This window comes from Salvelinus namaycush, chromosome 34 (assembly GCF_016432855.1).
Source record: "Salvelinus namaycush isolate Seneca chromosome 34, SaNama_1.0, whole genome shotgun sequence".
In the NCBI taxonomy this organism is placed as follows: domain Eukaryota; kingdom Metazoa; phylum Chordata; class Actinopteri; order Salmoniformes; family Salmonidae; genus Salvelinus; species Salvelinus namaycush.
In genome coordinates, this window is record NC_052340.1 from 14,288,642 (window position 1) to 14,307,309 (window position 18,668).

Genomic DNA, 18,668 nt, shown 5'->3' on the forward strand with positions numbered 1-18,668 from the left:
TACATAAATGAATAGGTGTCTAAAGGTAAGTCGTTGTGCATGATTCGCAAATTAATGTTCTTAATTTAATTCGCAACGAAAACAAATGTGTAACTATATTTTGGTGGGTTTTGGGGAGGGGGGACTTTCAATGTTATATAACATTCATAATATTAATTGAATTTAGTAAAACAAAGTCAATCACATTATCTAAGCTACAGTACTTGCCTCCACGTTTCGCTTTAGGTTTCTATTTCTCCGGTGGGCGTCAGCATCACTAGAAAAGGGAAGGCAAGGACTCTGGGCTTAGGAGTCAAGATGATACCCTATGTGGCGTTGTGCAAATATTGTAAGTACTTTCCTTTTTCTTCATCTGACTTTAGCTTAGTTATAATGACAAATTGACTTGTGATTAAAGTTTATAGCCTATATTTTTGTTTATTTGAAGAATTTGTAAAAATTCATTGTTTCAGGGAGTCCAGAAATACATTGGGACTACTGTCAGAATAACAAGTAGTGCTTCACCTTATGGGCAGTGGTGGAAAAAGTACCCAATTTTCATACTTGAGTAAAAGTAAAGATACCTTAATAGAAAAGGACTCAAGTAAAAGTGAACGTCACCCAGTAAAATACTACTTGAGTAAAAGTCTGAAAGTATTTGGTTTTAAATATGCTTAATTATTAAAAGTAAAAGTATAAATAATTTCAAATAACTTATGTTAATCAAACCAGACGGCACGATTTTTTATTTTTATTTTTTAATGCACAGATAGCCAGGGGCACACTCTATCACTCAGACATAATTTACAAACAAAGCATTTGTGTTTAGTGAGTCACGCCATATCAGATGCAGTAGGGTTGACCAGAGATTTTTCCTGATTTGGACAATTTTCCTGTCCTGCTAAGCATTCAAAATGTAACTAGTACTTTTGGGTGTCAGGGTAAATGTATGGAGTAGAAAGTACATTATTTTCTTTAGGAATGTAGTGGAGTAAAAGTAAAAGTTGTCAAAAGATATAAATAGTAAAAATAAAGTACAGATACCAAAAAAAACTACTTAAGTAGTACTTGAAAGTCTTTTAACTTAAGTACTTTACACCACTGCTTATGTGGCAATCCAAATACAATAAATTACTTTCGGAAAAACTTTTTGTTGAATTCCAACAACTTATTGGGAAGTAGAAAAGGGGATGTTGTTCAGGAACATTCTAAAAGTCATTCTAGATCTAGTTGTGTGATTTTGGGGTGAAAACAAGAATAGCATGCCATTAATGTATATTGCATATACTTTAAAAACATATATCTGTAGCCCTTAAAAAAAAATCATTTTTTACATGTTTCTTATATTTGAAGCCTGGAGGCCTATTAAACAATTACTTATTTCTTTTCCAGTTCCTGTCGTTATAGTTGTGGTCATAGTTTTCAGTGTCAATGGATACATTGAAGATCCTCTTTTTGACTGCCTGCAAGATTCAGACTATGCCGAACTCCTTGAAATTGTGAACAGAGGTCTTCCCTTCACAAAGACACCTCATCATATTGCCATCATCGGTGGTGGTATTGCTGGACTGACTGCAGCAAAGTTTCTGGAGGACGCAGGGCACAAGGTACAGTATCTTTCATAACATTTACTGTATCAATGTCAACACAATGAATAACATTGACATATGCTAATTTACGTATGATTGACATACTCAGAAATTATTTTAGTGTCAGTATTCTAATTATATGGTTATGACTAATAATAATAGGCCTACAGCGTAAAAGGGGGAAACTGGTATATTTTGTTTTTTTGGACAAGGTGACTTTAATAGAGGCAAGTGGTCGAATTGGAGGACGGGTTGAGACCTACAGAAATAGAAGAGAGGGATGGTATGCAGAACTGGGTGCTATGAGGATCCCTAGCTTTCACAAGTGAGTTAGGCCTATTGTCCTACCACATGAAATAGGTAGCGATCTCTTATTCCCTATCTTCATATGTTATTGTTGAAAAGAGGTCAAGCATCCTATCTCAAATGAATCATGATCTGATACAGGTGCATATCCTATAGATTTGCATAAGAATGATAGCAGGTGTTTACTTTAACCATCAAAACAAAGTTAACTATGGCATTTTTAATTCAACAGAATTCTTTTATCATTTGCATTAAAAATGGGCCTTGGACTGAATCCATTTATCCAGGATGACATCAACACATATTACCATGTGAACGGGTTGCTGCAGAAAACATATACGGTTAAAGAGAACCCAGACGTGCTGAACTATCCCTTGACTGACAAGGAAAGGGGAAAATCGGCTGGTCATCTCTTCGACTTGGCCCTGTGGAAGGTGTGTGCAAAGGGAGGGGGGCTCCAAACACAGCATTAGACTCCTGTGGTGGAACACTGTGTAATGTTAAATGTTATTTTATATACAGGTACAGTATGTGTCACATAACACAGTTATAACAAATACGTTTGACAAATTATTTGTTGTAGATAAGGGATGATATCAAGACAGCTGGCTGCAAGGCCATGTTGAGAAAATATGACTCGTACTCAGTCAAGGTAAGAAAACACTTGGTTGCTTATAGGTAACCATCAGACAAGATGCAGGATTATTGTTATAGGCTAAATTGGTATGCACTTTGCCACTTTCCTTCCTAAAAATGGAATGAATATGTTTTTATACATCTTTATTCAGCAATTTTAATAAGTGTTGATTTCTGATAGGAGTATCTAGTGAAGGAGGGGAACCTGAGTCGTGGTGCCCTGCGCATGATTGGAGATATCCTGAATGAGAACAGCCTCTTCTACGCATCACTTACTGAGATGCTGTATATTCAGTCAGATATTAACGACAACACTGTGTAAGAACAGCACTATGCACATATAACCAAATTAGACACCCCGCCCTACATCTAGTGTTTGTTAAGTAGTGTATTAAAGTAGTGGAATGTTCTCTGTTTTTCAGCTATTACGAGATCACTGATGGGTTTGACCATTTACCAAGGGCATTTTACCAGGCCCTCAACAGCACCATCCTTCTCAACTCCAAGGTCCGACTCATCAGTCAAACCAGCAGCAACGTGACCCTATCCTACCAGGACTGGCGCAATCCATCCTCCCTGACCAACCTTACAGTAGACTATGCCCTGGTGACAGCTACAGCAAAGGCCACCCTCTTCATGGACTTCCAACCCCCGCTGTCACCCCAGAAGATGGAGGCCCTGCGGTCCGTGCACTACGCCAGCTCCACCAAGGTGGTCCTCAGCTTCAGCGAGAGATTCTGGGAAAAGGAGGGCATCAAAGGGGGGAAGAGCATCACGGATCTCCCCTCTCGTTTCATCTACTACCCTAGCCACAGCTTCCCAGGCACGGCTGGGGGGGCTCTCCTGGCATCCTACACCTGTTCCGATGACTCCACTCTGTTCCAGGGGGTGAGCGAGGATGAGCTGAAGGCTTTGGTGCTGGATGACCTAGTAAAGATCCATGGGGAGGTTATACGTCCTCTCTGCACTGGAGGGTTAGTGAAGAAGTGGGGGCTGGATCCCTTCAGCCTGGGGGCTTTTGCCATTTACACACCTTACCAGCAGACGGACTACGCCTCAGACCTGTTCAGGAATGAGAGCAGAGTCCACTTTGCTGGGGAGCACACTGCCCTACCTCACGCTTGGATCGAGACTGCCATGAAATCTGCACTAAGGGCAGCCAGGAACATCAGTAACCTGGCATGATAGACATCTGGGGCCTGGGGACATCGATTGTATTTTGAATAGCTTGAGAAGCCATGATTAAAGGTTGAATGTTGACAAACGAAATGACGAAATTCGATGGCCAAACCAAAAACAACACATTTTTGTAACATTTTTTAGTACTGTCTGATGATGCATTCGCTAGTATACATGTGTTCTGCTTTACTCAATATGAATGGCACAACATGATGAGATGAGTGTTGATGAAATGAAACAGAACTGAACATGTTTACTGACCTATTTACAAGTACTCTTCAGGGCATATTGTTCATACCTTTTTCCCTTTCTAACCTGTTTTTTTTGTGTGTACTGTTTTAAAATGGCAATTTTGTTACACATACTAAAGTATTGTAGGAAAAAAAACTATGTCAAATGATGATGTCACACATATGTTACATAGATGTAATGAGCAGCACGGTGTAGTTCTTGGGCCTACTTTAAAAAATATATATATTTTATAGTATACATCTCCACCCGGCACAGCCAGAAGAGGACTGGCCACCCCTCATAGCCTGGTTCCTCTCTAGGTTTCTTCCTAGGTTTTGGCCTTTCTAGGGAGTTTTTCCTAGCCACCGTGCTTCTACACCTGCATTGCTTGCTGTTTGGGGTTTTAGGCTGGGTTTCTGTACAGCACTTCGAGATATTAGTTGATGTACGAAGGGCTATATAAAATAAACTTGATTTGATTTGATAATAAAGCCGTATTGCAACCAAATACTTTGTGATTCTATATCATGTCCAATTTAGGCCTACCTCTTTAATAATTGTACTGTGGCATATCATACTCAGCATATTAGGCAATGGTGTTAGGGTCTCGAGACATAAAGGAAAACATAATACACAGTTCTTTTACAAAATAAAACAGTGTCTATTTCCCATAGTCTAGCTCCCATCAATGGGCACCCTTCTGCACCATCTGCGTGAACCGGTTGGTTATAGACAAGGTAGTGTCAATGAAGCGGTCAACACAGTTCACGAGGCAAGTCTCTGTCCGTGAATCCAGTTTTGAACTCGGGCTCCCCTCCATGCACTTGTCCCAGCAGACATCTGTGAAGTTATGCACCTTCAAAAGAAGCAATGAATCAGCTAACGTTAAGTCAATTTCCGTATGGAGGTCTCAAAACAGAAATGTATGATTTCGTAAAATACTCGGAATTCGGTTTGTCCATTCTGAGAACACGTTTGATGGGTGTAATAAATAACAAATGCAGGATACAGTTCAAAATACAGTTAACGTAGCTAGCGTTAGCTAACTCCGTAGCATAGCTGCTGCTGTGTGTAGCTAAACTACCTACCTGGGCCTGAAACTGCGCTTTCTGTTGTTCAATTGCGATCATCCTTTGGAGTTCTGAAGCATCAGCCTTTTCTGACGAATTTAAATCAAAGCCGTCCATTGCAGTAACAGGGATTGGTTACAGTCGGGTTAATTCAACCAGTAGAGCTGAGAATGACCTCTGTAGGCTCGTGCGTTTTTTGCTCAGTGGTTTGTTGTAGTTTGCTCCGTTACCAAGATAATTGACTAACACACGAGTCCTGACTCTCCAATAATTTCAATGTTCAGCATTTCATTTAAGTAAGGCCAACCCATTTTTTAAAAGCCACGATATGTAACCTTTCGGGCGACTTGACCAAATTCACATATAATTGTGAGTTAAAGATCTGTCATTCTCGTTGAAATCAATTCTAAGAAGTGGTAGATCTGTTCTTTGTGCGATATTTCTATGCTTCCCCTTCTAATGTTTTGTTTAGGCATCTTTTACTTTTGGTTTTGTATACCAGCTTCAAATTGCTGAAAATACAATATATTTCACAGTGGTTTAGATGATACTATACTTCTACACTATGGTTGCTTGTTTTGTCACATAAACTGAAATGAGGCAAACAATTCACATTTTTGAGGAAATGGTGGAGTGGTTTCTGCATATTGCATCTTTAAAACAATCTAATGGATAGATTATGTTAAGGGGATAGTTCTCCCAAATTACATATTGGTTTCCTTACCCTGTAAGCAGTATATGGACATGGTATGGCATTTGAGGCACATATCCAATGCATGTCAATGGTACCTATAGTATAATAGCATTTTCACAGTGGTGGAAAAAGTACCCAATTGTCATACTTGAGTAAAAGTAGAGATACCTTAATAGAAAATGACTCAAGTAAAAGTGAAAGTTACCCAGTAAAATACTACTTGAGTAAAATTCTAAAAGTATTTGGTTTTAAATATACTTAAGTATAAAATTCCTTATATTAAGCAAACCAGATGGCACTATTTTCTTTTCTATTTATTTAAGGAAAGCCAGGTGCACACTTCAACACTCAGACCTCATTTTACAAATGAAGCATGTGTGTTTAGTTAGTCCGCCAGATCGGAGGCAGCAGGGATGACCAGGGATGTTCTCTTGATAGGTGCGTGAATTGGACCATTTTCCTGTTTTGCTAAGTACTTTTTGGGTGTCAGGGAAAATGTATGGAGTAAAAAGTACATTATTTCCTTTAGGATTGTAGTGAAGTAAAAGTAAACATTTTCTAAAATATAAATAGTAAAGTACAGATATGCCAAAAAAACAACTTAAGTAGTACTTTAAAGTAATTTTACTTAAGTATTCACACCACAGTATTTTTGCGCACCAACCTAAAGTATTTCAAAATGGATTGTGTATGGTGTGTGTGTGGCAGGCTTACAGTGATGGCAAAAAACAACATTTGAGAGTGCGCTGACCTTGGTGCTAGAGGGAGTACGCAGCTGGAGGTTGAATGTTTGAAGGGTTGCGGGACAATAAAAAGTTTGGGAACCTCTGGTGTAACTCAATTAAGTTACTTGTAGATGATTTTGATATGAAGTACGGAAATGCAAAAATAGGTACGATTGACTTGCATTGGATTTGTGCCACAAATGCTTTTTTATTTTTTATTGAAACAGTGGCCAGGTAAACAAAACCAAAGCATTGATTGCTGTCGTACTTTATCCATAGACTGCTTAAAGGGTAAGGAAACCAATATGTCATTGTGTAATTTGGGTGAACCATCCCTTTAATATAATCACTGCTATCTATTCAGATTTAAGGGGTAATCTGCAGTTGCTATATCCATTTTTGGATTTATAAATTAATGATGTACGGTGGTATATCCATAGATTTTTGTTAAAGAATATAATTTATAAGTGCCTATTGAGCTTAGTTCAACTGTTGTACCCCATCAGAACCCAAAATATGAGCCTCAAAACATAATTTGAACTATACCTTTGATATCATGGATGGTCAGTCCTTGCAACCATAGCTCTGTCTATGAATTTGAGAGTGGTTAATGTCTCTAGCCCCATCCCTAAGGTTTTTACCGAAACAGTGGCAGGGATTTAGCTTTGTTGCTGTTTCAAATAAGGATTGCCCCTTTAAGATTGACCATTGCAAATGTTTTAAAACCTTAATTCATTATTAGTACTGCCCGGGGATGTAGTCTGGTAAACAGGATTTAGCCTAGTTCTTATTTATTAAATCCAGAATTCAAAATGTATTTCGGAGTCATGTTTAGTATTATCCTCAGGTAGTATAAGTGTTTATCATCTTACTTGAATGCAGACTTTCTACAGGAGTTGTCAATGTCTGGGACCAGATGCAGACCTTGTGGTCAACATATTGCAATGTGCAGTCTTCTCTTTTTGCAGATCAACATTGTCCATAAAGTTTGTTAAAAATGTATATGTTTCTTATACATTTATTGGAAAAAGCCTATTAAACCAAGATCAAGCAAACATTGCATAATTGATTGGATTAAAATGCAGTTTATGTGGCATATGCAAAGAAGACGAAGAAGCATCCGCAGTCGACTATCACCCAGTGCTTAAAAACTCTTGGTCAGCAGTGACAAAACAGCAACTACATCCGGGTAAGATGTGTGTGACCTTGGTTGGGTAATCGTCATGGCGGCCATCGTCAGGATAAGTTCGGTCTGCCACAGAGGTGTCAAACGTAGGTGTTTTTGTATGTAACTTTGTGTTAATTCCACAATTGTGTGTATTTCATATCGTTGTTCTTGATAATTTCAGTTTTTATCCAAAGTAATGTTGTACATACATATCGTAATTTGCTAGTAGCTAGCCAACTAATGTTAGCTGATGGATGAGCAAAGCAACGACTTTTTCAAGTTCATAGTGACTTCACCTAGTCGGCTTGGGGATTCGAACCAGTGATCTTTTGGTTACTTGCACAACGCTCTTAACCGCCAGGCTTACTGCGCGAGCTGTCACTGACTTCAATAGCCAGCTTCACTCTGCATTGAATCAGATCCGTTTACGGATCTCGTAAAGTAACCTTAGCCTGAAGCAGCTAAAATGACCAACCTCGATTCTAAACACTTCATCAGTTTTAGGCCTCATGCTTGGTAGCAACTAAGGCCAACAAAACATAATCTATCACTTTTAAAAAATATTCTATATACATTTTAGGCTATTCTATCCCCTATCAATCCCACATACTGTGGCATGAGTACAATTCATCCCTACTCCTATGTCTTTGGCTGCCTATGCTTCAGTTCCTCGAATAGTTGCCATTACCTTATGTGACTGCTAGTTGTAGATCTATTACTTTAAACAACTACCAAGACACAAGATGCACACCAACAAGTTACCCTAAAAAACATATAAACCAGATAGGCTACCCCTGATTGCCGACAACCACAAAACACATGGAATGGTTTATTCATGATACTCCTTACAGTTTGAGGGAAGAAAGGCCTTATAAATCAGAGGATGAGTCTATGTGAAATAATATTCACATTTTGTAACTGAGCCATGTGTGAACGATTGACATTACATTATAGCCTAAGCCATATTGTTTTTTGTTGCTTTGTCTTATTTTATAGCCTACTTATAATTGAACAGTAAATATTGTGATTTAGTTTAAATATTTCCATATAGTTCATGACACTGATTTGTCTTCTCCCTACAGTTCAGTTTTATCGCAGCTCTCTGCTCGCACGACACTTGGTCACACAGCAAAAGGACCAAGACCGGTCCTACCTGTTGACGGCTAGGATTCATGGATCCTCATCTCTCCGTGGTTTGTTGTTCCCACGATAAGAGTTTTGCTGATAGCCTACAGTTTGCCTGTAGCACTCAAAGATTAAACATGGGCTATATGTGTTGCCTAAGATGAATACCAGTCTTACCAGAACACTGTGGCCATTGTATGTTTTGGGGATTTTTATGACTCCTTAAAGTAATCAATGTCCAGGTTAGGCTACATGTTATGTAAAGTGAGTGGTAGGCCTATATTATGATTAGAGCCTACAGCCCTACACCTACGGGGATTGAAGTATTTTCTTGCTTTCTCTTGTACACTGAATTGTATCATGTAAGAAGGATTTGCGAGAGGGGGGGTTAAGTTATTTGTCAGGGAGCCGGTTAGTGATGTCCCCACTGGCATGTTGTTTGTGTGGTTGGTACTAGTGATGCACCGATATAACATTTTTGACCGATATCCAATATTTTACTTGCCCAAAAAAACGATACCGATATTTAACATTTTAGCGACCTTTTAAGCATTCTAGTACGGTTAAATAGTTAACATATGGACGCAGTGGTCTAAGGCACTGCATCTCAGTGCAAGAGGCGTCACTATAGTCCTTGGTTCGAATCCAGGCTGTATCACATCTGGCCTTGATTGGGAGTCCCATAGGGCGGCACACAAATGGCCCAACGTCGTCCGGGTTTGGCCAGGTAGACCATCATTGTAAATACGAATTTGTTCATAACTGACTTGCCTAGTTAAATAAAGGTTACACTGACCAAAACGTTTTTTTGTTGGCATTTACGTATGTCCCCATTACCAGTAAAACATAATCAAAACCTATTTCTTTCACTTACGTTTCACTTTCGTGCTGAGGAAAATACTGAAATACTTTCGTGCTGAGGAAAATACTGACTGCGTCAGGAGCTTATTTCTCAAGTCAGTTGTTCGAATGGAGCTAGCTAGTGTGTTCAAGTTTCAAACATGTTCTCAGTATTTTCCTCAGCACGAAATCCACGGCGACCCACTGTGCTGTCAGACTCAGCATGCTCATGGGGCTGATATCGCTGGTCCAAATGTCAGTCGTGACGCTAATACTGTGTAGCTCCGGTAGGGCAACATCTGAAAAATAGCGCACTTGTTAGTGTGTACCGGTGCTCGACCAGTCAGCGAAAGCCAACATCACCCGACAACAGAGAACGGTTGATTGTCATGGGCAATGAATACCGTTGTCTTGGCGTTAATGGATTTTGCCTTTGAGTTGTCTCGCTGAAATGTTCTTACTCTTTCAAATGACTGCTCGGTCCACACAGCAGACATTGTGGGTTAGGTTAGGAAAGCTTTCAGCGAGACAACGGAAGCATGCACGGGAGCACCGGCTGTTCTGGATGACTGTGTGATAACGCTCTCGGTAGCCTATGTGAGCAAGACCTTTAAACAGGTCAACATTCACAAGGCCACGGGGCCAGATGGATTACCAGGGTGTGTACTCAAAGCATGTGCGGACCAACTGGCAAGTGTCTTCACTGACATTTTCAACCTCTCCCTGACCGAGTCTGTAATACCTACATGTTTCAAGCAGACCACCATAGTCCCTGTGCCCAAGGAAGCGAAGGTAACCTGCCTAAATGATTACTGCCCCGTAGCTGTCTCACAACAGCATCCACCCGGATACCCTAGGCCCAGTCCAACTTGCATACCGCCCCAACCTCAATCACACTGCCCTTTCCCACCTGGATAAAAGGAACACCTATGTGAGAATGCTGTTCATTGACTACAGCTCAGTGTTCAACACCATAGTGCCCATGAAGCTCATCACTAAGCTAAGGACCCTGGGACTTAACACTGCAACTGGATCCTGGACCTCCCGACGGGCCTCCCCCAGGTGGTAAGGGTAGGCAACAACACATCTGCCACACTGATCCTCAACACTGGGGCCCCTCAGGGGTGTGTACTTAGTCCCCTCCTGTACTCCCTGTTTAACCACAACTGCGTTGCCAAACGACTCCAACACCATTAAGTTTGCCGACAACAACAGTGGTAGGCCTGATCACCAACAACGATGAGACAGCTGATAGGGAGGTCAGAGACCTGGCAGTGTGGTGCCAGGACAACAACCTCTCCCTCAACGTGAGCAAGACAAAGGAGATTATCGTGGACTACAGGAAAAGGAGGGCTGAACACGCCACCATTCACAGCAACGGGGCTGTAGTGGAGCGGGTCGAGAGTTTCAATTTCCTTGATGTCCACATCACCAATGAACTATCATGGTCCAAACACACCAAGACTGTCGTGAAAAGGGTACGACAAAACCTTTTACCCCTCAGGGGACTGAGAAGATTTGGCATGGGTCCCCAGATCCTCAAAGTTATACAGCTGCACCATTTAGAACATCCTGACCGGTTGCATCACCGCCTGGTATGGCAGCTGCTCGGCATCTGACCGTAAGGCGCTACAGAGGGTAGTGCGTACGGCCCAGTACATCACTGGGGCCAAGCTTCCTGCAATCCAGGACCTATATCATAGGCGGTGTCAGAGGAAAGCCCATAAAATTGTCAAATTGACAGTCACCCAAGTCATAAACCTTTCTCTGCTATTGCACGTCGAGCAGTACCGGAGCCAAGTCTAGGACCAAAAGGCTCCTTAACAGCTTCTACCCCCAAGCCATAAGACTGAACAATTAATCAAATGGCCACCGGATTATTTCATTGACCCCCCCCCCCCCCATTTGTTTTGTACACTGCTGCTACTCTCTGTTTATCTATGCATAGTCACTTACGCGCCTGCTGCTGCCTACCACTGCTCAGTCAGACTGCTCTATCAAATCATAGACTTAATTATAATAAAACACATATGAGCCAATGGTCATTAATACGGTCAAATCCGGAAACTACCATTTCGAAAACAAAACATTTATTCTTTCAGTGAAATACGGAACCATTCCGTATTTTATCGAACGGGTGGCATCCATAAGTCTAAATATTGCTGTTACATTACACAACCTTCAATGTTATGTCATAATTGTGTAAATTCTGGCAAATGAGTTCACAGTTCGCCAGGGGGCCCAAACTGTTGCATATACCCTGACTGCTTGCACTGAACGCAAGAGAAGTGACAAATTCCCTAGTTAATATTGCCTGCTAACATGAATTTCTTTGAACTAAATATGCAGGTTTAAAAAATATATACTTTGTATTGATTTTAAGAAAGGCATTGATGTTTATGGTTAGGTACATTTGTGCAAAGATTGCGCTTTTGTTAAATCATCACCCGTTTGGCGAAGTAGGTTCTGGTTCAATGATAAATTAACAGGCACCGCATTGATTATATGCAACGCAGGACAAGCTAGTTAACTACACATGGTTGATGATATTACTAGGTTAACTAGTGATTATGTGAAGAGTAAACTTATCTTATAAAAAAAACAATCAATGCTAGCTAGCAACTTAAATTGGCTCCTTGCAGCCACAAGGTCCTTTTGACGCTGCACTCGTAACAAGTGGTCAGCCTACCACGCAGTTTCCTCGTGGATTGCAATGTAATCGGCCATAATCGGCATCCAAAAAGGCCAATTACCGATTGTTATGAAATATTGAAATCGGCCCTAATTAGTCGGCCATGCTGTTTAATTGGTCGACCTCTAGTACAAATGACCACAACTAACATGTACCCCTGCACACTGACTCCGGTACCCCCTCTATATACTTTAGTTTATTTGGTCAATATTTTCTTAATCAACAGTGCAGTTCAAGAAGAGTTAAGGGCTTGTAAGTAAGCATTTCACAGTAAGGTCTACACTTGTTGTCACATGCGCCCGAATACAAAGTTTGATTTGTATAGCGCAACATTTTTACATGGCGTCATTACGTAATGTACCTACGTTATAGGTATGCACGTCAGTTTTGCACATCGGAGTTAAACTAGACATCGTGCTGATGTCGATGTTGGCATTTTTAGCTAATATTGGACGATTCCAATTTGTTCACCGATATATCGTGCATCACTAGTTGGTACGTAATTAGTTCCCCAAGTGGCAGGCCAGTGACATTTTCAACAGGTTCACTGACCGGTGAAAAAGGTTAGTGGGTCACGGCACTCTGTTTGAGGAGGACTATATGGTGTTTTAGTACAATAACATCCATTATTTAGGTTAGCCAACACTGCATGATGTTTGAACTGTGATATCTAGTGAAACTTGAGAACCTAAGCAACAGCTGGCCACAGGTGGTTGGTGGCACCTTAATTGAGGAGGACGGGCTCGTGGTAATGGCTGGAGCGGAATCAGTGGAATGGTATCAAATGCATCACATGGTTTCCATGTGTTTGATTCCATTTGCTCCGTTCCGCCTATTTATTATGAGCCATCCTCCCCTCTGCAATCTCTGCTGGTGTGTATAATATAACCTCAAAGATATGAACTTCAACTGACTGGGACAATTGTTAAATGCAAAAACATCTGTAGGCTAACAGACAAACCTAATTGTTTCTATGTGCTAAAAACATGGCCTACTATACATCTGACTTTTCCTGCCTTGTTCAGCGGCAGAACGGCAGATTTTTATCTTGTCGGCTCGGGGATTCAATCCAGCAACCTTTCGGTTACTAGCCCAACGCTCTAACCACTAGGCTACCTGCCGCCCCTCAATAATGAGTCCTTGTTTAAATGATTATCCCCCTCCCTCCACAATAGGTTAGTTCTGCATGTGGATGTATGATTTAATGTTTTGTTATTTGCCCTTTTGCAGCCGGCTCTGTGTCCAAAGCTGCCTCCCTGCATTGGACAGGAGAGCGTGTGGTGAGCGTACTGCTGCTGGCGATGGGGCCTGCTGCCTACTACTTCCCTGGACCTGCTATTGACTACTCACTGGCTGCTGCTCTCACCCTGCATGGCCACTGGTAAGACAAGTTTCCCCTCTAAAAATGTTAATTGGTTTAAAGGGCACTGGCCAGCTGTCTCTCTTCCTTATTCTGGTTAAATGTTTTTCCTTTCATATTTCCAATAAAACTATAATTTCCGGACAAAATTGTTGCACATGTTCCCGAATAAGCTCAGACCATAGTTTTTCAGCTTGAAATGTACTTGTTGTGACTACAGTCGGAAGCTTTTATGGAGGACAATAGTGAATAGAGTAGGCAAGTGGTTGGGATAACCAATCAAGTCTATGTCCACTACATTTCTGCTCATGCAAAAACAGTTTTGTTCTTAGCATTTATTTAGCTTTCATTTACGAGAGCTTTTTGATTTTTGAAGAGTTGGGCTTAATGTCGCCCTGGGGCACTATGCCATTGCTAGACCACTGACTAAATGAAAGTGGCAGGTTTAAAGCACAAATCCTAGTCATGTGTGGTGTTAATACCCCTTAGGTTTTAGTTTTGGGTACTTGGATATCCTCAAGGCATGTCCCTCTAATGAAAACCAGCTAATTGTCAAACTTGTCACTGAGGAGTTGAAACGCTCATATATATTTTTTTGAACATCAAGATGACGCTTAAGAATGCTGGTCATGTGTAATACACCATGGCTTTTCCATGTGTGCTACTTTTGTGAAGTATGCAGCCATTTTTAAAACCGCGCTCCACATATGTTCCAGGAGATCAGTACCATTTAACTTTGCCTTACTGGCTAAGGCTGTGTGAGTGCAGCTATTTGAGCTAGAGTCATCAAATACCACCATTGTCCAGTTAACTGAGGAACACTATGAGCACGCCTACGAAGCTCTGTCCTCCAAGGCCACTGCTAAGCCAATCTTATTTACATATCTCACCATTCCTTATCCCTTAATGCTTACAGTTCTGTTTGTTCTCAATGTAATGGTATTACTTCTGTCCCTCTCCTTACCCCAACCTGGGCTCGAACCAGGGACCCTCCGAACACATCAACAACAGTCACCCACAAAGCCTCGTTACCTGTCGCTCCACAAAAGCCGCAGCCCTTGCAGAGCAAAGGAAACGACTACTTCTAGGTCTGAGCGTCGTCATTGATTGAACGCTACTAGGTCGCACTGCTAACTAGCTAGCCATTTCACATGGGCTACATAAACAGGACAAGACACCCCACCCTGTAGTCTAAACAAAGAATAACTTAACTAAGATCACATGATGGTGCCTTGAGCTGTTGGTGTGTTCTCTGGTGAGTCTTCAGCCATCCAAATGATGCATTTGTCCAATTCCCTCTCCCAAACATTACCCCGGGGAAGCCAATGAAGTCAGGACTGTGTCCTGTCAGGATGGCTATGACAAGTGGCGTAGGAGGGTTAACGCCAATAATTCCCTCTAAGCTGTGCTGCTCCATCGAGACAACACTTTGCGTGTTCTTCCTATTTCCACTCAGTGCTACAACAAGCACTGCAGCAGTAATGAATCAGTAGGAAAGTAGATCTATAGGCTTGTGTTACTACTAGCAGCTTAGGTCTTTTTTTATAATGAAGGAATATTTAACTTTCTCTTCATAGAAGTAACAACATGAATTTGTCAATGAGGCAGAAATAATGCGGTGCGACTCGATTTTTGCCATCAGCTGGAAGGCTGTGTTCCTTTGGTCAGTGGAGAGCGGAGGGATGTTGAGGTGGACCCTCAGTCCGCTGAGACTGACCAGCAGATGCAGGCACCATCAGCCGAGTAAAATTAAAAGAAAATTAGCTGCACTCTGCAATACATCAACAGATCTATTACTTTTTTTAATTTTTTTAAATGTCCCGAACAACAATGCATTGGCAATGCCAATATGCAGTGATAATGTATTTGGCCTATAGCTTGCTGCACTAACCTAATTGGTTAAAGTTGCATAGGCTTACGCGTTGAGTCCTGTTATTTTTTAAATCTAATCGCTAGATCTCAGCATGCATTTTGACTCAACCACTGTTCTAATTTTCTCCCTGTTAACGCTATCAACGTTTCTTTTACTGTGGCAATTGTGATCAAATCAATGCAATATTAGCCACTTTCAATGCAACACACCGAAACAAAATGAACTATGCAAAAGATTGTTTTAGGCAGAATGCATCAAAGTAGGATTCTATACTATTGACACGCTCTACTCAGCCCGGTGCTGCATAAACAATTAGAGCTGCAGTAGACCTATATGCAAATAGCCCATTGCCATATCTGGACTGTGTTTACAGCAAGAGAGGTCATGAGTAGGGGCGCATGTTTTGAGATCAAAGCGAGAGAGGCTAGCATAATTTGTCTGCTTCTCTGTAATAATGGTATGGGAATAATGCATTTTATTGAAATGTGGTTTCTTGCATCAAACAACATTTTAAAGGACAAGTGGATAAACAGGTTCATGTCAAGCCATGCGTTTTTTTTTTTCAACCAAAAGTCTCATGGAATGTAGGCCTACATTGCACACTACACATTGGCTGCTACTGTAGGCTGAAGGGTAGAACATATTTCAATGTTAAAATGTTATGGGATGCATTTTCTACATTGTTTTTGATGGTATGCCACTCTGATAGGCCCACATTACGATCAAGTAGCCTACTTGGCCACTTAACTGTAACTTTAAAGTGGGTACAGCCTCAGTGTTCACAGTACACACATGCTGAAAGTTGCACAGAATTTTCACAACTTTCAAGTTTGCGCTCAGACCTGGAATTTGTTCAGTGCCCCAAAACATTTGAGAACAATGGTTAAATGATTAGCCACTTTAATTTTGCCCTTGTTTACCAAAAATGTAATAGGGAGTGTTACTTAGCCTTTTTTAGCACTAAATCACTGGCTATTCAGTAATATTATGGTTCTAAGCAGTCTCATACATTTCTTGTATTGTCTTATCTCCCCAGGGGGCTTGGACAAGTCTTAACGGACTACGTTCATGGAGAACCGAAGATCAAGATGGCCAACGCAGGCCTCTTCCTGTTGTCGACTGTCACCTTTGCCGGTCTCTGCTACTTCAACTACAACGATGTAGGCATTTGCAAAGCGGTGGCCCTATTATGGAGCAAATGAATGGACTGAGGTTTGGGATGGGGGTGCGTGGGCACTGGGACATCGGCCATCTTGTTCTGGTATGATTTTAAACATTCAAGGGATTATGTACATTTCTATAAATATATCATTTCACAAGTGTTGTAATTCATGTTGAGGTTTGTTGTGCTTCAACAGGCCTGTTAATGATCTGCTCCTGTTGATTTATGATGTGGACTAAACTAAATATAAGTTGTCCTTCTGACCCCAATCAAACATGCATACTGTAACATGTATGCTGCTGTTTAGTGAAATGTTATACGGTTAACTTCTACCTGGGGCCTGTTAGAGGGTGCAATTTTACAGAACGCGTCGATAGAAATGCGTTTTGTAGATAGAATAGGGAATTGTCAGGTTTATTCAATGTATTTCTAGCTTCCTCTCACTGAGTTCACTCCTGTTATCAAACTGCTATATTCCAAACACTTTGTGTAATGCTTATGAGGAAGTATCCAGTGATTTACATATGTCCTTAATTTCAGATCTACTATGGCAAATTACTTCATCTCTTCTGTACTAAATTAATTTATTATGTAGACATTGCATTCTGTTTTGTGTCTGTCACCAATCTGTAAATACCAGCTAGTGCCCTTCAAGACCATTGCAGTCAGCTTAGTGCCACATATTTAGTCTGATTTGATTGACAAGAGCAAATGGGTGTGACCACTAGCAGTATTTAAACCACGTAGCCATACTGTTCTGGACATTAAGGGTCTGTTCAGAAGGGGTGTGATGTTATAAAACGTTCAGATATGCATTTTGTAGAACGTATGATTTGTCATGCAGAATTGGGCATCGCCGCAGCTCTATTCATGACATTTCTAACTGCAACGTTCTAAACATTTCACCTCACTGAGCACATCCCAGGTTGAGCATGTAGAAAAGTAGCCATACTGATCTGTACACCATTGCGCTTCCACTTGTACCAACCCTGTTTGTTGTCAGTCAAATGACAATATCCTGGTTTTATAGTAATGTGCATAATTTACTTACACAGCTGTGCCTGTTGGCAGGAATTAAATTTTCCATTTATCAGATCATTTGTATGTATGAACAGCTGCTAAGCGTCAACCAGTCAAGTACAGCTGGCATCAAATATGAAGTTAAGTCATGAGTGCATGCACTTGGTCAAAATGGCATCGTTTTATTTTGTACTGTTGGGAGTGTCGGCTGAAACAAGTAGGAGTTGTCCTAGTTAAACAGCCAAGAAACATGAAGGTCTTTGTCCTACTACTACACATGTCTGAAAGCTTAAATGGCTTTGGAAATTCAACTGTTTTGTCTTTATTAGGTCTCGTTGATTTATACATATCACCAATCCGTTCGGTCAGATTGTAACGCACAAATTAGCTTTGGGAAGAATGCACCTTAAACCTCTAAAGAATAAAATGGATATTATGGATTGTGTTTGACAAGATTACAGATTTCTGTTTATGTATTGAGTGGATGGTAAACTACACACATGTAGAATGTGTCTGTCCGTATTCTGATGGATTATTAACATTTGTCAGTTGAATGACGTGTGCACTGCAGATATTAGTGTAATCATTAAACTCAACTGTTGATAATGACTAAGCTCTTTTAATACTTGAATGGGTATTTAAGCATTAACACAAATGGTCCCTCATTGTAAAAATTACTTTCTATGCTATATGCACTGCTGATGAGTTCAGTGGTTTAACAAAAGTACCATAAACTGTCATATTCCAGGATTTTGTAAATCCATAAACACTCGGGCACCTCCCTGAGGACTAACTTCATGAGCTCTGCATCTGGTCCAGCCTCAAAGCTCAAGTAGCACGTACCCGGCCTGACTGAAATCTGCAGTTAGTTGTTCCATGAAGAGCACAGGCAAAGATTGCTCCTGGGGGAAAATAGGGAAGGGTTTTTTGGTTACCTTTTGTCTTGTCAGTGTGAAGTGTGTTTGTGCAAACAGCTGGTATGAAGGTACAGTAATAATCACACCTGGGTCGTGTTCAAT

General features: G+C 40.8%; 3 protein-coding genes across 3 annotated transcripts; 2 read left to right on the plus strand and 1 right to left on the minus strand.

Annotated features, from left to right (window-relative positions):
* The first annotated feature begins 270 nt into the window (after positions 1–270).
* il4i1 (interleukin 4 induced 1) lies at positions 271–4,245 on the plus strand. Its single transcript, XM_038974325.1, has 7 exons — positions 271–328; positions 1,372–1,586; positions 1,781–1,893; positions 2,107–2,308; positions 2,458–2,526; positions 2,692–2,828; positions 2,933–4,245. Exons 1-7 carry the CDS (start codon positions 298–300, stop codon positions 3,693–3,695), a joined length of 1,530 nt encoding a protein of 509 aa, XP_038830253.1. The 5' UTR covers positions 271–297; the 3' UTR covers positions 3,696–4,245.
* Positions 4,246–4,445: 200 nt separating this feature from the next.
* Positions 4,446–5,209, minus strand: LOC120028838 (mitochondrial import inner membrane translocase subunit Tim8 A-like). The gene is made up of 2 exons (XM_038974084.1): positions 5,009–5,209; positions 4,446–4,776 (listed from the first exon to the last, which is right to left on the minus strand). The coding sequence occupies exons 1-2, from the start codon at positions 5,105–5,107 to the stop codon at positions 4,606–4,608; spliced, it is 270 nt and encodes an 89-aa protein (XP_038830012.1). The 5' UTR covers positions 5,108–5,209; the 3' UTR covers positions 4,446–4,605.
* Positions 5,210–7,592: 2,383 nt separating this feature from the next.
* On the plus strand, positions 7,593–18,104 carry LOC120028607 (succinate dehydrogenase [ubiquinone] cytochrome b small subunit B, mitochondrial-like). Its single transcript, XM_038973819.1, has 4 exons — positions 7,593–7,681; positions 8,660–8,770; positions 13,465–13,615; positions 16,504–18,104. Exons 1-4 carry the CDS (start codon positions 7,633–7,635, stop codon positions 16,667–16,669), a joined length of 477 nt encoding a protein of 158 aa, XP_038829747.1. The 5' UTR covers positions 7,593–7,632; the 3' UTR covers positions 16,670–18,104.
* Positions 18,105–18,668: the final 564 nt, after the last annotated feature.